Source organism: Salmo trutta, chromosome 2 (genome assembly GCF_901001165.1).
Source record: "Salmo trutta chromosome 2, fSalTru1.1, whole genome shotgun sequence".
Lineage (NCBI taxonomy): Eukaryota > Metazoa > Chordata > Actinopteri > Salmoniformes > Salmonidae > Salmo > Salmo trutta.
In genome coordinates this window covers 37,768,372-37,787,709 of record NC_042958.1, presented here as the reverse complement: position 1 = coordinate 37,787,709, position 19,338 = coordinate 37,768,372, and the positions used below count along the sequence as shown (strand labels likewise).

Here is a 19,338-nt window from a genome sequence, read left to right as displayed (position 1 = left end):
CTGTGTGTTTATTATATTATAATTAAGTCTATGATTTGATAGAGCAGTCTGACTGAGCGGTGGTAGGCAGCAGCAGGCTCGTAAGCATTCATTCAAACAGCACTTTCGTGCGTTTGCCAGCAGCTCTTTGCTGTGCTTCAAGCATTGCGCTGTTTATGACTTCAAGCCTATCAACTCCCGAGATTAGGCTGGTGTAACCGATGTGAAATGGCTAGCTAGTTAGCCGGGTGCGCGCTAATAGCGTTTCAAACGTCACTCGCTCTGAGACTTGGAGTAGTTGTTCCCCTTGCTCTGCATGGGTAACGCTGCTTCGAGGATGGCTGTTGTCGATGTGTTCCTGGTTTGAGCCCAGGTAGGAGTGAGGAGAGGGACGGAAGCTATACTGTTACACTGGCAATACTAAAGTGCCTATAAAAACATCCAATAGTCAAAGGTATATGAAATTCAAATCGTATAGAGAGAAATAGTCCTATAATTCCTATAATAACTACAACCTAAAACTTCTTACCTGGGAATATTGATGACTCATGTTAAAAGGAACCACCAGCTTTCATATGTTCTCATGTTCTGAGCAAGGAACTTAAATGTTAGCTTTCTTACATGGCACATATTGCACTTTTACTTTCTTCTCCAACACTGTTTCGCATTATTTAAACCAAATTGAACATGTTTCATTATTTATTTGAGGCTAAATTGATTTTATTGATGTATTATATTAAGTTAAAGTGTTCATTCAGTATTGTTGTAATTGTCATTATTACAATAAAAAAAAAAAAAATGAAATAGTATTTTTTTTTTTTTAAAAGGCAGATTAATCGGTATCGGCTTTTTTGGGTCCTCCAATAAATCGGTATCGGCGTTGAAAAATCAGAATCGGTCAACCTCTAGCTCAGACTGTCCGCAATAGGCTGAGAGAGGCTGGACTGAGGGCTTGTAGGCCTGTTGTAAGGCAGGTCATCACCAGACATCACCGGTAGCAACGTTGCCTTATGGGCACAAACCCACCGTCGCTGGACCAGACAGGACTGGCAAAAAGCACTCTTCACTGACGAGTCACGGTTTTGGCTCACCAGGGGTGATGGTCTGATTCGCGATTCACGTTTATCGTCGAAGGAATGAGCGTGACACCGAGGCCTGTACTCTGGAGCGGGATCTATTTGGAGGTGGAGGGTCCGTCGTGGTCTGGGGTGGTGTGTCACAGCATCATCGGACTGAGCTTGTTGTCATTGCAGGCAATCTCAATGCTGTGCGTTACAGGGAAGACATCTTCCTCCCTCATGTGGTACCCTTCCTTCAGGCTCATCCTGACATGACCCTCCAGTATGACAATGCCACTAGCCAAACTGCTCGTTATGTGCGTGATTTCCTGCAAGACAGAAATGTCAGTCTTTTGCCATGGCCAGCTAAGAGCCCGGATCTAAATCCCATTGAGCACGTCTGGGACCTGTTGGATCGGAGGGTGAGGGCTTGGGCCATTCCCCCCAGAAATGTCTGGGAATTTGCAGGTGCCTTGGTGGAAGAGTGAGATAACATCTCACAGCAAGAACTGGCAAATCTGGTGCAGTCCATGAGGAGGAGATGCACTGCAGTACTTAATGCAGCTGGTGGCCACACCAGATACTGACTGTTACTTTTGATGTTGACCCCCCTTTGTTCAGGGACACATTATTCTATTTCTGTTGTCACATGTCTGTGGAACTTGTTCAGTTTATGTCTCAGTTGTTGAATCTTGTTATGTTCATACAAATATTTACACATATTAAGTTTCCTGAAAATAAACGCAGTTGACAGTGAGAGGACGTTTCTTTTTTGCTGAGTTTAGATTATAGAATACAAAGACACAATGTAGTGAATCAGCTTATTAAATGAAAAGTAAACTTTTTTATTCCTGAACCACAAAATAGACCTCTTTGGTTGTACAAATTCACTAGTTACAGTCTTGGATGAGCCTTGACCCCAGCACTTCTGCCCTTTCACTCTGAGAGAAGAGTGTAACCAAAGAAAGTTCCAACAGTTGTTTTGCATAAAAAATGTTGTGAATACCATTTTGTCTGGAAAGTTTTACCCACTACAGTAAGTAAAAAATAAAAAACATTTTGTCAACCAATCGCAAATGTTCCTAACTGAATCATCCTAACTGAATTTCAGTCAGCGAAAGCAACACAGAAAGATATGATTAGTACATTAAATTAAACACAAGTGCTACTGTCATGACTCTCCAACAAAGCTGCCATCAGATAACATCCATGACAGCAGCAGGTAAAGCAGAGGAAAGAGATTGAGAATGATGGTCGAATGAGATACATTTCAAAAGGGATTAACAAAATGTCTTCTGCCTCTACAGGTTCTCCCAGTAAAGCCAATATATTGTACATGCAGAGAGAGAGAGGGAGGGAGAGAGCTCCCCAGTCCAGACACTTGCTTGGTCTTGGCTTAGTAGACTGGCTCAATTTCAACCTTAAGTTTTGCTTTCCATTCAGTATTTTGTACATTATTCACACAAAAATAAAGGATTTTCAGTGGGTGTCAGATTTAAATTAACCAAAGGCAGATAAAAAAAGCAAACACCTGCTACCTTCACCGGTAAAATCTGGAAAACCATCCAGATAGGAGTGAGATTCACATTGACAAATGATGCCCAACAAAAGGGCAGGGAAAGTACCGTATATGTAAAAGGAGACGAAGCTGAGATTATGTTCCTTGTAATGTACCATGCTGTATTACAGACATTTCAGCAGTCAGAACCTGGTTAAGGCCTGTGCATCAAAGTGAAAACAAATGTATTAATTGTAAAATAAAATATCTTGGTGATATGGATTAAACATGTGCTTGCCTCATAAGATGTACATTTGAATTAATATGATATCATGATATGCATTGTTCTGTTGCACTCAAAAGTACAGGGGGTAACAATGTATTACAGGGGAGGCTTTAGAATCGAGTAATAAAATACAAGCAAAATTAATTATTTAAAAATAAACATGTTTTCTAAGCAGTGTGGTAGTGCAGTTGAGATATGTATGTAGTGTTTAAAATGTGGCAGTGAAGGTAGCAGTATGTTCCCAAAATATACACCCCCTCCCGAAGCCCGCTAAAACCCCTGACATTTCACAATCTATTCATTGAAAACCTCAAAAATAGCATCTGAAAAGTTAGTATTACATCTACACAATTCATATTTTTTCCTCTTTCTCTTCCAGAACACATTTCTCATTTAAAACAGCAAAAATCAGAGGGTCAAAAGTAAAAACACAAGTCGCCTGTTAATATAATTCAGCTACTAAAACGTAAACTGAAGAAAAAGAAGCCAAATCAAAAAGAGAATGGTATTTCTGAAGCGTAAACGCTAGCTCCCCTCACCAGCCCCCCTCCTCCTCCCTGGCATCAGGAACGTTGGGCCTCATGTTCAGGCCAACACATCCTCAGACTGTAAAGGCAAGACTGGCACGCTGGATATGACATTGTGTGTGTGTGTGTGTTGACTATCAGCATCATGGTCTCTGCAGTGGTTACATGGGACACATCTCCCAAACCTGTGAGTGTGTGTAGTGACCCGGCGCATCCTCTGTGTATGTATGTCTCCCGAGTCTCCTGTGGTACATGTGTGTGAGGTGTTATGTGGGCACGGCGGTCTCCAGGCTGCGGCAGCCCTGCCTCAGCTTGCGCGTGTTGCTGTAGAGGGCCATCTCCAGCGCCGAGGTGGCAGTGGGCACCTCAGTCCCGGGATCCGCAACATGCACTGGCGGGCACAGAGAAACCAATATTAACATGACACCCTGGTGAATGGCTGAACCTTTAAACCTAGGTTCCCCTTTCAGTGACTCATAGTGACCCCCAAGTCTTCCCCAATGCCAGCGCTGTGGCAGTAGTGATGTGTTGTTTGCGAACGATACGTTCTTTTTGAACGACTCTTTTTACTGACTTGAGTCATGACTATTTTTTTCTGAGTGACTCGTTCATTTTAGTTGTTTGTTTGACCTGTTCGTGCTGGTCACAATGAACCCTACAGCAGTGTTAATGCACACTCCTCCAGCTCAACAGCTACAGAGACGCACTCCGACCACCATCTGTCATATGCTCGCATGAAAATAGACAATGAGCATAGAGAAGAAAAATACATGTTTAGAACTGATCATTGATCGCATGGTGCAAGAATGATGGGGGTGGAGTTCGCAAACGACATAGTGCTAATCACCTTCGAGGCAGTCAAGCAATGCTTTCCAGCCAAGAGTCAATCTAGTCCGGTTCCAGCCACAACTACACCTTGTTTCAATTGTATCAAAAAATCATCTTATTTGTATGCCAAGCAATCAGCAAATGTACATTGTTTAAAACACACGTTTACAGATCTCAGTCACAAATGACAACTCCATAAAGCCCCCTATGGGGCTTGTAGAATTATGACTTGAGTTTTCAGTTCATTGTTCGCCGGTGGGGGGGGTCCTTATATTATTGTTTGTTATTTTGTCTAAATGAGTTGAAAAGATCAGTCAGTAAAAAGAGCCGAACTTCCCTCCCATCGCTAGTGTGCAGTAATAGCAAGCTCTGCTTTGAGAGAGATTAGAGAGAGAAAGCATGGCTAGTCTGCCTGGCAACACCAGCGAGACCGTTCCATATGGGAAGGGGGCTGAGAGGGGAAAGGAGAGGCTTGGTCCTGAACAGACCCCGTAACCTGCAAGGGAAGCCCAACTCCACACCAGCAGCTGCAAACCAAACCATCTAGTACTATTTGAAAGTAAAAATTGAAGAATGAATAATGGCGCTGGAGGGGATGGCTGCCGTTTTACGGGCCCCTAACCAACTGTGCTATTTTGTGTGTTTTTCACATTGTTTGTAACTTACTTTGTACATAATGTTTCTGCTACCGTCTCTTATGACCGAAAATAACTTCTGGACATCAGAACAGCGATTACTCACCTCGAACGGGACAAAGATTATTATTTAATGAGTCTGACGCAAAGGATATACTGCTTCTCCGAGACCAGACCCCTGTCATTCGCGCGAAGAAAAGACACAAATACAGGGGGCGGCGATCGGGGTGCCTTGTGAGAATCCGTTGGCGTTACCATCCGTTCGATTGGACAACGTGCAATCACTGGAGAATAAACTGGATGATCTCCGTTCGAGACTATCCTACCAACGGGACATTAAAAACGAATATATTATGTTTCACTGAGTCGTGGCTGAATAACGACACGGATAATATACAGTTGGCTGGGTTTTCCGTGCATCGGTAGGACAGAACAGCTACATCTGGTAAGACAGAACAGCTACGTCTGGTAAGACAATGGGTGGGGGTGTGTGTGTATTTGTCAATAACAGCTGGTGCGTGATGTTTAATATTAAGGAAGTCTCAAGGTATTGCTTGCCTGAGGTAGAGTACCTCATGATAAGCTGTAGACCACACTAACTACCCAGAGTTTTCATCTATATTTTTCATAGCCGTCTATTTACCACCACAAACCGATGCTGGCACTAAGACCACACTCAGTTAGCTGTATAAGGCCATAAGCAAACAAGAAATTCATCCAGAAGTGGCACTCCTAGTGGCCGGGGACTTTAATGCAGGCAAACTTAAATCAGTTTTACCAAATATCTAACAGCATGTCACATTGCCAGCAGCATACAACCCTGCATCCCACTGCTGGCTTGCTTCTGAAGCTAAGCAGGATTGGTCCTGGTCAGTCCCTGCATGGGAGACCACATGCTGCTGGAAGTGGTGTTGGAGGGCCAGCAGGAGGCACTCTTTCCTCTGGTCTAAAAAATATCCCAACGCCCCAGGGCAGTGATTGGGGACATTGCCCTGTGTAGGGTTCTGTCTTTCGGATGGGACATTAAACAGGTGTCCTGACTCTGAGGTCATTAAAGATCCCATGGCACTTATCATAAGAGTAGGGGCGCTAACCCCAGTGTCCTGGCTAAATTCCCAAGCTGTCCTTCATACCATCATGGTCACCTAATCATCCCCAGCTTACAATTGGCTCATTTATCCCCCTCTTCTCCCCTGTAACTATTCCCCAGGTCATTGCTGTAAATGAGAACGTGTTCTCAGTCAACTTACCTGATAAAAAAATAAATAAAACGTGCAACCAGATGAACATAAAAAAAGGCTAGACCACCTTTACTCCAGACGCATACAAAGCTCTCCATTTGGCAAATCTGACCATAATTCTATCCTCTGGATTCCTGCTTAAAAACTAAAGCAGGAAGTACCGGTGACTGGCTCAATACGGAAGTGGTCAGATGACACGGATGCTACGCTACTGGACTGTTTTGCTAGCACAGATTGGAATATGTTCCGGGATTCATCCAATGGCATTGAGGAGTATACCACCTCAGTCGTCGGCTTCATCAATTGTCAAGTGGATTGACAATGTCGTCCCCACAGTCACCGTACGTACATATCCCAAACCAGAAGCCATGGATTACAGGCAACATCTGCACCGAGCTAAAGGCTAGAGTTGCTGCTTTCAAGGAGCGGGACACTAATCCGGACACTTATAAGAAATTCTGTTATGCCCTCAGACGAACCATCAAACAGGCAAAGCTTCAATACAGGACTAAGATTGAATCCTACTACACCGGCTCTGACGCTCAGATGTTGCAGGGCTTGCAAACTATTACGGACCACAAAGGGAAACCCAGCCGCGAGCTGCCCAGGGACGCGAGCCTACCAGACAAGCTAAATGCCTTTTATGCTTGATTCATGGCAAGCAACACTGAAGAATGTATGAGAGCACCAGCTGTTCCAGACGACTGTATAATCACGCTCGCCGTAGCCGATGTGAGCAAGACCTTTAAACAGGTCACAAGGCTGCGGGGCCAGACGGATTACCAGGATGTGTACTCAGAGCATGCGCGGTCCAACTGGCAAGTGTCTTCATTTACATTTTCAACCTCTCCCTGACCGAGTCTGTAATACCTACAGTGGCAACAAAAAGTATGTGAACCCTTTGGAATTACCTGGATTTCTGCATAAATTGGTCATAAAATTTGATCTGATCTTCATCTAAGTCACAACAATAGACAAACACAGTCTGCTTATCTAATAACACACAAACAATTATACTTTTTCATGTCTTTATTGAACACACCATATAAACATTCACAGTGCTCGGTGAAAAAAGTATGTGAACCCTTGGATTTAATAACTGGTTGACCCTCCTTTGGCAGCAATAACCTCAACCAAACATTTTCTGTAGTTGTGGATCAGATCTGCACAACGGTCAGGAGGAATGTTGGACCATTCCTCTTTACAAAACTGTTTCAGTTCAGCAATATTCTTGGGATGCCTGCTGTGAACCGCTCGAGGTCATACAATCGGGTTGAGGTCAGGACTCTGACTGGGCCACTCCAGAAGGCGTATTTTATTCTGTTGAAGCCATTCTGTTGTTGATTTACTTCTGTGTTTTGGGTTGATGTCCTGTTGCATCACCCAACTTCTGTTGAGATTCAACTAGCGGACAGATGGCCTTACATTCTCCTGCATAATGTCTTGATAAACTTGGGATTCATTTTTCTGTCGATGATAGCAAGCTGTCCAGGCCCTGAGGCAGTAAAGCAGTCTCAAACCATGACACTCCCTCCACGATACTTTACAGTTGGGATGAGGTTTTGATGTTGGTGTGCTGTGCCTTTTTTCTCCACACATAGTGTTGTGTTCCTTCCAAACAACTCAACTGTAGTTTAATCTGTCTGCAGAATATTTTGCCAGTAGCGCTGTGGAACATCCAGGTGCTCTTTTGCGAACTTCAGACGTGCAGCAATGGTTTTTTTGGACAGCAGTGACTTCTTCCGTGGTGTCCTCCCATGAACACTATTCTTGTTTGGTGTTTTACGTATTGTAGACTTCTCAACAGAGATATTCGCATGTTTCAGAGATTTCTGTAAGTCTTTAGCTGACACTCAAGGATTCTTCTTTTTTTGTTGAAAACTCAGTTTATTCAGTTTTACACACAAGACAACAACAATATACACAACTAGAAAAAAATGCAAATAAAAAAATAAATAATTAGCTTTAAAGATAGCATACTTTAGACAAGTTAAACACACCGGGCAGAAGGCTACAAAGGTTAAAGGGAAATCTGTAGTACAGGGACAGGGCAAACACCTCACCATTGTTCCTGTAAGGTGGTGGAGAAATGCAAACACTCACAGACAGTCATGGCCACAGACCGACCATCCACTGGACCAAAAATAAAGTTTACAATGCTTTAAAAGAAAAAAATGTATAATCATTTTACGTAAGCATGAACAAAATGTAAAAAAAAACCCAGGGCAAAACAAGCTCACATTTTAGTCTCTGACCGGGCAAGATGAACAAGGCATTAGCAGGTCGCAATCAATAAGCACATCATCAACCTTAATCTCCCCCCCCCCAAAAAACACAAAGAAATGCTCATCCAACCCTTAAGTCACATGGGAGTCAAATACAGACTTATTTTTGTTTTAATATGAATTCCATCAGAGATGGACTGTTTAAAGTAAGACCAGAATGGAGCCCAAGCCTCATAAAACAGTTTGGGGTTCCCACGTGTATTGAATTACATTTCTTCTAGTTTCAAGTATTCTTCTTAACCTCATTCAGCATTCTGCGCTCTGCTCTGCAGTCATCTTTGCAAGACGGCTACTCCTAGGGAGAGTAGCAACAGTGCTGAACTTTCTCCATTTATAGACAATTTGTCTTACCGTGGACTGATGAATATCAAGGCTTTTAGAGATACTTTTGTAACCCTTTCCAGCTTTATGCAAGTCAACAATTCTTAATGTTAGGTCTTCTGAAATCTCTTTTGTTCAAGGCATGGTTGACATCCAGCAATGCTTCTTGTGAATAGCAAACTCAAATTTTGTGATTGTTTTTTTATAGGGCAGGGCATCTCTAACCAACATCTCCAATTTCATCTCATTGATTGGACTCCAGGTTAGCTGACTCCCGACTCCAATTAGCTTTTGGGAAGTCATTAGCCTAGGGGTTCACATACTGTTTCCAACCTACACTGTGATTGTTTAAATGATGTATTCAATATAGACAAATCAAAGAAAAATACAATAAGTTGTGTTTTATTAGTTTAAGCACACTGTGTTTGTCCATTGTTGTGACCTAGATCAGATCAAATTTTATGATAAATGTATGCAGAAATCCAGGTAATTCCAAAGGGTTCACATACTTTTTCTTGCCACTGTACATGTTTCAAGCAGACTACAATAGTCCCTGTGCCCAAGAAAGCGAAGGTAACCTGCCTAAATGACTACCACCCCGTAGCACTCACGTCGGTAGCCATGAAGTGCTTTGAAAGGCTGGTCATGGCTCACATCAACACCATCATCCCGGATACCCTAGACCCACTCCTATTCGCATACCTCCCCAACAGATCCACAGATGACGGAATGTCAATCGCACTCCACACTGCCCTTTCCCACCTGGACAAAAAGAACACCTATGTGAGAATGCTGTTCACTGACTACAGCTCAGCGTTCAACACCATAGTTCCCACAAAGCTCATCACTAAGCTAAGGACCCTGGGACTAAACACCTCCCTCTGCAACTGGATCCTGGACTTCCTGACGGGCCGCCCCCAGGTGGTAAGGGTAGGCAACAACACATCTGCCACACTGATCCTCAACATGGGGGCCACTCAGGGGTGCATACTTAGTCCCCTCCAGTACTGCCTGTTCACCCACGACTGCGTATTGCCAAGCACAACTCCAACACCATCATTAAGTTTGCTGAAGACAACAGTGATAGGCCTGATCGCCAATAACGATGAGACAGCCTATAGGGAGGAGGTCAGAGACCTGGCAGTGTGGTGCCAGGACAACCTCTCCCTCAAAGTGAGCAAGACAAAGGAGATGATTGTGGACTACAGGAAAAGGAGGGCCGAACCCCCATTCACCGGGGGTGAAGTGGAGCGGGTTGAGAGTTAAGTTCCTTGGTGTCCACATCACCAGCAAACTATCATGGTCCAAACACACCATTGATAGACTGTTCTTTAGGCTACTGTACGGCAAGCAGTACCGGAGCACCAAGTCTAGGTCCAAAAGGCTCCTTAACAGCTTCTACCCCCAATCCATAAGACTGCTGAACAATTAATCAAATGGCACCAAGACTATTTACATTGACCCTCCCCTCTGATTTTACACTGCTGCTACTTGCTGTTTATTATCTAGGCATAGTCACTTTACCCCTACCCACATCTACAAATTCCCTCAACTAACCTGTACCCCCACACATTTACTCAGTACCCCCTGTATATAGCCTCATTATTGTTATTTTATTGTTACTTTTTACTTTAGTTTATTTTCTTAACTCTATTTCTTGAACTGCATTGTTGGTTAAGAGCTTGTAAGTAAGCATTTCACTGTAAGTTCTACACCTATTGTATTCGGTGCATTATATCTCCCTCACTAACTTTAAGCATCAGCTATCTGAGCAGCTTACCGATCGCTGCAGTTGTACATAGCCCATCTGTAAATAGCTTACCCAACTACCTACCTCATCCCCATATTGTTTTTATTTACTTTTTGCACACCAGTATCTCTACTTGCACATCATTATCTGCACACCTATCACTTCAGTGTTAATTTGCTAAATTGTAATTACTTCGCTACTATGGCCTATTTATTGCCTTACCTCCTTACTCCATTTGCACACACTGTATATAGATTTTTCTATTGTGTTATTGACTGTACTTTTGTTTATCATATGTGTAACTCTGTGTTGTTATTTTGTTGCACTGCTTTTCGCAGTTGTAAATGAGAACTTGTTCTCAACTGGCCTACCTGGTTAAATAAAGGTGAATATTTTTTTACATTAAAAAAAAAAATGTGACAAATAAAATTTGATTTTATTTAAAATAGCAAAATGATTGAATGAAATAACATTTATTAGAAGTACTTGGATGCTTACTCTGAAAGTAGCTATCGTGACTAAAGTCTGCTTAAGTTTGTAGTGACTGTTTATCGAACTGAACCATGGATGACAGTAACTCCTGGCCCATAGACTATTCAGGGTGAAGAACCATCTAACATTAAGTTGTAAAATACTGAACCTCCCTTTTTAAGTCTTTGGTGTAGTCAATTTGAGTTCATGCAGGATCTGCAGTACTGTCAGTTTGTTTAATACGCCGAATATAATGTACAGTACTGTAGAATGTTTGACGGTAATGTTAGCTAATGTAGCTGGTTGACACGTGAGGAATGGTTAGCAGGCAAAGCCATTAAAAGCAAACCCCCTCCCAACGTTGGAAAAACATCCCTGATATGGTTTTAAGCCTCCATAACGGTAGACACTGTTACAAAGGCTACAGACATATCAGGGCAAACCATGCCCAACTACTCTAAAAAGCTGAGAGAGAAAGAGAGAGAGAGCACTACGAACACATGGTCCGACTACGCTATGGTTTACCACACTTGACTAACGGGGGTAACACAGCAGTTCACACACACTCAGGCCAAAGTTCAGAGAAACACACACACACACACACACACACACACGCAAATGCACAGAAAGCGGCAGTATGTGAATCCTACCAATAGGAGCTGCTTATCCCAGGAAGTCACCTGAATCAAAGGGATAAAAGTGATCAGGGTAACATACTGTACATTATGGGCTAGGGTTGCAAAATTCTGGTAACTTTCCCAGATCCCAGGTGGAATATTTTAGAAATCAGGAGGGAATAAGCAGAACATCTAGGAATCCTCCAACCAGGATTTCTGGAAATGTTGGTAAAGTTACCAGAAATGTTGCAACCCTAGGGCCAATTCTACTTAAAGCACCCTATTTTACCAACAGAGATGCTGGACCCTACTTGATGTGGTTGTCAAGAGGTTTTGTTGACCCTGACCCACTGACACTCACCTGGGTTACTGGAGCCATCGTCAATTAACTGAATGTCATCGACCACGTCAGGGGACTGCAAGAGAAGGACACAGAGAGAGTGTGTGAGTGGATGAAGGCTAGGGGATGTGGCCACCTATTATCCCAGGAATACCGTCACCAAGTGGGGCTAGGGGACTGGCAGTGGGTAGATGTGGGTCTTTCTCCCAGGCAGTCACTGTGGCAGCAAGAGTGCAGAAGGTAGGTTCCACTTGGCCACAGCCACTGCAGTCTGGTCAGGATGACTTTAGGATTGGGGACGTTAAAGGTAGGCTTGTGTTAGTCCATCAGTTCCGGGGGTTGTTCCATCTCACAGGCAAAGCACAGAGAGCAGCTGTTCACAGGCAAGGAACCATTACAAGACACTTAGCCGAACCACAGTCACCAATGCAGCAGAGAAAATCACAGCACAGCCCACTACACAGGTCTCTCCCACTGGACTAAGCACACATACAGTAGCCCATTTTGGTGTGAATTCAACACTCAAACACATACCTTGCTTCCCAGTTCTCCACAACACTTCTCCCTAAGTGCGCACTCGCACACACCTTGATTTAACCCATCACAGGGAGTATGCATAACAAGTGCACACTTCGGGAGAAGTGTGGAGAACAAGGTTGCACATACTGTACACTGAGGTCTATACACACTGTTAAGCTCAGTAACCGTATGCCAGAAATGATGCACATTCCAGTGTCCTGAGTTCGTGAGAATCATATTAGTATCAGAGAAGCCTATTGGTCGCTACAGTAGTTCTACTGGATTTAGATCACGAGGCCTCAAGACTAGGCAAGCTTGCATAAAGAACAGCAAATTATTCATCGAACGGGTGGAACTATTAGAGTTAAGAACTGCATGGCCAAATTACATTGGGAGCAGTGGAGGAATACTTGGCGGCCTTTCATTGAGGAAGACTGATTGATAAAACACTTAATCCACAGAGACCGGAAAAAAGACTGATAGCAGTACATATTACAAAATACTGGACCAGAAACCACCACAACCACTGAGAAATAAATCTCCCTGACCCCCAAGGAACCCCCTGTAGAATCATCCGTACGCAGGCTGAGATTCAAGCTTAGGGAGAACTCATTGCGTTTAGCCCAGGAAGTACCCATCACCAATATGTTGGTTAAGTGATAGACTGGAAAATATTATGCACTATGAGTCAAGAGCATGACAGGACAGGAGATCCCAAAAGATGATGTGTTTTTGTGATACAGGGAGAGGTGATCAGGAACCAGGACAGACACGGAAATGAGCCCCAGCCATGGAGAGAGATGGAGAGCTGGTGAGAGTGGCTGAGGAGGAGGGAGAGATGCAGGATCTGGGCAGTTTCCTCAAGAAGCTGATTGGGGGCTGGTTAGTGGGGCTCAAATCACTGGTTGGTGAGTGTTGATGTTGCCTGGTTCAGGCTGGTTGTTTGGAAATAACCGAAGGTGATTGGATGGTGAGTGGGAGAAAAGGGATGGAGAGAAAGCTTTGAGCAGAGGTGAGAGGTCACCCTGATAGAAAACTGACCCAGGACCTGATTTGAATACGTGGTCAGTAGCTTACTGGTGTATTAGCATATTAGCGTTATGTTTCCAAGATCCATTCATCAACTAAATCGGAAGCAGCAACAAACAAGCCAAATCCCCAGAATGGAGCAGCGAATAATCAATCGGGGGAGAGCCAAAATGGCGGCAGCCATAGAAGCAGTGGCACCACCAGCGCTGCTTTAAGGTCTGCTTACTGGAGGACCAGAGGGGAGAGAGGGGGACTGGGGCGGAGGCAGAAGGGAAAGTCAGGGGGAGGGGGCTGGGGCTGGGGCCTTGGAGCTCAGCATGCAGTCAATACCTGGATGTCGTATACGGGTTTGGAAGAAGGAATGGCAGCAAACTGTCGGTAGTCAAACTTCTTTTCCGACAGGGACTAGAAGGACAGCAAAATGGAATGAGTAGAGGAAGAGGTGAGGAAAGAGGGAGAGAGTGAAGAATAGGGACGGGTAAAGGGAAAGAGGGAGGGAGAAGGATGGATGACTCGCACTACAGTCCGGTGTGACTTGTGTAGAGAGAGGGATTTGATTGGCTGTAGTGATGATCCAGGCATTTGATAGGCTGAAGTGATTGTGAACAATGGTTGCGAAACATTTCAATGCGCCTTAAAGCCCATCAAAACAACTTTTCTGTCTACAAATAAGCACACTTTAGATGATGGAACATCTCTAACCGGAACAGCTACTTAAAAGATAAGGAAGGCAGAAATTAGACTGTGACATTGTTATTCTCAACAAAAATTTGCTCTGGTTGTCCAAGCAACAGTCAGTCTCTATTACCCTGGACTGAAATAGGTCAGTGGAGATATCTCTATGAACTCTGACATTTAACAAACAAACGCAGTAGAGAACTCAGTTCTTACCAGTCTGCCAGGTGACGTCACTCCTTGTGGACTGAAATCTGTTAGACAGAAAGGTTAGGACACTATTAGTCGGAATCCACTCGATGATTGAGGTGTGGTATTGAGTGAGAGCCTGCATCCTAAACAGCAACCTATTCCCTATATGTATTTTTTTGATTTTTTTTACCAGGGTCCATAGGACACCGGTCAAAAATAGTGCAATATACAGGGAATAAATAGGGTGCCATTTGGGACGCAGACATTGAGTGAGAGTGAATGAATGTAGGTGCTAAGCTGTGTGAGAGTGCATGAGACAGCCACTGATGTACCTTCCAGAGGGGTGGGGGATGGCGTGGGGGCGGGTGAGGGCGACTCGGCCAGCTGGTCCAGTGTGCCACGCTTCTTTCCCTCCCGGGACTTAGCGATGACCATCTGAGCCTTCAAAGCATCCTGCTCCAGAGACTTCATCCTGTTGGTGAGAGAGAGAACACCGTTAGATAGAGAGATGGACCGGAGAGGGAGAGACAGAAAGAGAGGAAAAATTAGGACAGAACAGAGAGACAGAGAGAGACAAAACTAGGACACGTTGCTCTAATGGAGTGGGGAGGACAACCAGACAACAGCAGCTGTTGGGTGCTCCTTGTCCTGGCCTTACGGTGGTTCACTCAATGCAGAAAATGCTTGTTATTAAAACTATAGTATAAAAGTACAAGACCAGTGTGACAGCATCCAGGAGAAGGACTACCTAGGCGGGCCCTCAGCTCACAGACTGCTACAGCCACACTGTATGTTAGTATGATGAAAGATGCATTAATTAAAACCAAGAGAAGAGCGAGAGAAAGAAAGAGAGCGATTGAGACGTAGAGTGAAACAAAGTGAGAGAGAAAGGAAGAAAGCTAGCTGAATAAATGCCCCCCCCCAACCAAAGCACCCCACAGCAGCACCCCAGGCAGCAATACCCCCACAATGGCATACGGGCCAGGGCCTGGACTGTTGAGCAGACCTGAGCTGGGAGGCAGCGGAAGAGGCGGCGGCGTTTTGGGACTGAGGGGGTGGCGCGGTGCCCTGAGACGCCCTCACTCGCGACTGGTAGAGCCTCTTAGCCAGGTCCTGCTCATACTGCCTAACATCCTCCTCTAGGCCATAGGGCCTGCACCCACAACGAGGGGGAAGGTGGGCAGGGAGAGGGGGAGGAGGAAGAGGAGGAAAGGAAAACACACAGAGGGACAGAGAGACAGGGCACACAGACAGAGGAAAAAAAACACAGAGATGGGCGGTAAAACATTGAAACGAATAGGAGAGAGTCAGGAGAATAGCAATGAGACCAGTCTAGTAGTAAGAGATGAAAACAGTGAGGGAGGATTTCAGAAGTAGATACACAGTGCCTTCAGAAAGTATTCACACCCCTTGACTTTTCCATATTTTGTTGTCTTACAGCCCGAATTGAAAATGGATCAAATTTAGATTGTGTCACTGGACCACATAAAATATCCCATAATGTCAAAGTTGAATTGTGCTTTTAGAATTGTTTACCATTTAATTAAAAAGGAAAAGCTGAAATGTGTTGAGTCAATAAGTGTTCAACCCGTTTGTTATGGCAAGTCTAAGTTCAGGAGTAAAAATGTGCTGCACAGCTATTTTCAGGTCTCTCCAGAGATGTTTGATCAGGTTCAAGTCCGGGCTCTGGCTGGGCCACTCAAGGACATTCAGAGACGTGTCCCTAAGCCACTCCTACGTTGTCTTGGCTGTGTGCTTCGGGTCATTGTACTGTTGGAAGGTGAACCTTTGCCCCAGTCTGAGATCCTGAGCGGGTTTTCATCAAGGATCTCTCTGTACCTTGCTCCGTTCATCTTTCCCTCGATCCTGACTTGTCTCTCAGTCCCTGCCACTGAAAAACATACCCACAGCATGATGCTGCCACCACCATGCTTTACCGTAGAGATGGTGCCAGGTTTCCTCCAGATGTGACGTTTGGCATTCAGGCCAAGAGCTGAATCTTGGCCTCATCAGACCAGTGAATCTTGTTTCTCATTGTCTGAGAGTCCTTTAAGTGCCTTTTTAGAAAACTCCAAGTGGGCTGTCATGTGCCTTTTACTGAGGATTGGCTACTCTACCATAAAGGCCTGATTGGTGGAGTGCTGCAGAGATGGGAGAACCTTCCAGAAGGACAACCATCTCCACAGAGGAACTCTGGAGCTCTGTCAGAGTGACCATCGGGTCAATGGTCACCTCCCTGACCAAGGCCCTTCTCCCCCAATTGCTCAGTTTGGCCGGGTGGCCAGCTCTAGGAAGAGTCTTAGTGGTTCCAAACTTCTTCCATTTAAGAATGATGGAGGTCACTGTGTTCTTGGGGACCTTCAATGGAGCAGAAACTTTTTTTGAGTGTCTCAAAGCAAAGGGTCTGAATACTTATGTAAATAAAGTATCTGTTTTTTTATACTTTTGCAAACATGTCTAAAAACCTGTTTTCGCTTTGTCTTTATGGGGTATTGTGTGTAGATTAATTTGACTTTTTAATTATTTTTTAATAAAAGGCTGTAACGTAACAAAATGTAGAAAAGGGGAAGGGGTCTTAATACTTTCCGAAGTCACAAGTTGCATGGACTCACTCTGTGTGCAATAACAGTGTTTAACATGATTTTTCTACAACGGGTTGGTAAAAACAAGCATTGTGATTGGTCGAGAGACGCGTTCTAAGCCATACAAAAAAAAAAAAAACATTTAGCACCGGTAAGCCTATGACGCAAAAATGGGAATCTTGTTTTCTGTTCCATCTGAGAAATCATGCTCATCCAGTGTCCCATCAGCACAGCCAGCCAATTCATTAACCTGATCTCCACTGTTAAAGGCATCTAGACATTATTTCCCCTTGCTTCTAGCCTAACATTTGGTTTGCAACAACGTTGCTGTCTGTCTCTAGACATTTGCAACATAGTTTCAATATTACACAAAATATAAATGCTGAGGAGTATTTCTATCTGTAATATGGGTTTTTCCCTTCTGTGGGGAAAAACCCATTCTGATTGGCTGGGCCTGGCAACCCAGTGGGTGGGCCTGGCTGCCAAGTAGTGGGGCAATGCCCTCCCAGGCCCACCCATGGCTGCACCCCTGCCCAGTCATGTGAAATCCATAGATTAGGGCCTAATGAATTTATTCCAATTGACTGATTTCCTTATATGAACTGTAACTCAGTAAAATCTTTTAAATTGTTGTGTTTATATTGTTGTTCAGTATATTGTAATGAAACAGCAGGGAGCAGGTCTCGAACCCTTGACCTTTTAGCCCGAAGTCAAGCACGCTATCGACTGTGCCGCTAAAGCATGCTCCGCGCTTATAAAGCCAGGTCGTTACAATATATTTAATCTCCACTGTTCTCTTGAAAATGAACGTCTTTTCTCAGCCAGTCAAATATACATTTTGATGTTTATATAGAAATACATGTCCATAGAAAAACAGGTGAAAAGAAATGCAGCTTCTTTGCTGTTATTCTAGCCGCACGGTTTAATTAACGTGGCTGTGTTAGCCGTAGTTAGCTAGCTAGCAAGCGATAAGAATGTTGCCAGGCAGCATGGCAACGGAACACTTAGAAATAACGACTGGGTCTTACATATCCTTACATTTAGAACAGACAGACTTCACGACTGTCACGTTTTTGGCAGCCTAACCAATAGAATGAACGGACATTCTTTTCTCAGCCAGTCGAAATCTGGAATCCGCATCATTTTTATGGATATATACAAAGAAATGTCAATAGAAGAACAGGTCAAACGACATGAAATGCAGCTAGTTTTGCTGTTTTACCAGCTTCAGTTTGAAGTGATTGTGTTAGCTGTGTAGTTGGCTAGCTCCTCTGAACAGTGTCCTGACGAGAGAGCACATTTTCTATGCCAGGCGAAATCCAAAACAGCTTAAACATATGCACATGCAGCTACTTTGTGGTTATTCTAGCTGCACTGTTTGACCTGACTATTTAGCCGTCGTTGGCTAGCAAGCAATGGATAAGAGGGTTGCCTGCCAGCATGGCAGCCGAACACTTAGAACGAACGACTGGGTCGTGTCCACACATATATAACAAAAAGACTGGGTCGCGTCTCTGGCAACCTAACTGACAGAATGAACGGCCAGCCAGCTTGGCAAGCAAAATATAGGACTAGGTCTATATTTTCGTTGAGTGATGAAACGGGCAGGGAGCAGGCCTCGAAACCTCGACCTTCTAGTCCGAAGTCCAGCGCGCTATCGATTGTGGCAATGTCGATATCCGCGCTTATGAACCCAGGGTCGTTAAAATATTGTAATGACCTGACTAGATCATGAAGGAACAATTGTCCAGACAGAGGATGGAGTTAACGAATGGACGGTTTATTAACACAACTTAACACAGGCTACTGTTTGGCCGTAGCCCACGCCAAATAAATGAAAGGTACCCTACAAACGAACCGTGACCTTCTCTTGTGAAGCCCAGACGTAAGAGAGAGAACAATGGCTAAACCCGGTCTTAACTTCCAATGCTCCATCCCCCTGCCCAACCCCCCTTCACGCCACTCCGCCAACCACCAGGCTGCCCGGTATCCGAACATTCCAGGCATTCCCGTGATTGGCAGATAGCAAGTTGATTGGCATGACCCCGCGAACACTGGTAAGTACGACACAACCCACTAATAGCCTAACACATAACCCACAACTGTCTGTGCGGGTCGCTACACAGCCCCCCCACCACAAAGTCCCTCGTCCCCGAGGGAACAAACAAAGTCTCTGAAGCGACCCGGAGGTCTCCTTTGCCTGCGTGGCCGTGATGGTCGCAGAGTGTCCAGATGTGAAACAGGGGGCTCCACCCGTGGCAGGGGGCTGCCCCTCTGGGACCCAGGGGATGAAGGAAGGGATATGGGGGACAAGGAAGCGGGAACGGGGAATACAGTCCGTGGCTCCGGGGAACCACGCGGTGACACAGGGAGGGAGACAGGGAGAGTGGGCCGTCTGGAGCCTTGTCGACGGCACCTGGGGGTGGGTGCCTGGAGAATGTCCTTGCCAGAGAGGGGAATTGTGGGGGTCCCTGGGGTTTGGGGAGAAGCGGCCCCTCTGTATGG

At 44.7% G+C, this 19,338-nt stretch overlaps 1 protein-coding gene across 4 annotated transcripts in view; it reads right to left on the bottom strand.

The window, feature by feature from the left end:
• Positions 1-1,858: 1,858 nt before the first annotated feature.
• LOC115154908 (protein scribble homolog) overlaps positions 1,859-19,338 on the bottom strand; it is a 134,250-nt gene continuing 116,770 nt past the window's right edge. For 3 of the 4 annotated variants that reach the window (XM_029701619.1, XM_029701627.1, XM_029701634.1), the window contains 6 exons: positions 15,258-15,404; positions 14,584-14,723; positions 14,276-14,313; positions 13,715-13,789; positions 11,858-11,912; positions 1,859-3,739 (listed from right to left, as the gene is read on the bottom strand). In XM_029701619.1, coding sequence (XP_029557479.1) covers positions 3,615-3,739; positions 11,858-11,912; positions 13,715-13,789; positions 14,276-14,313; positions 14,584-14,723; positions 15,258-15,404 — 580 coding nt within the window. In that variant the 3' untranslated portion in view covers positions 1,859-3,614. The remainder of the gene's footprint in view (positions 3,740-11,857; positions 11,913-13,714; positions 13,790-14,275; positions 14,314-14,583; positions 14,724-15,257; positions 15,405-19,338) is intronic. The other variant, XM_029701641.1, reaches the window with a different exon arrangement.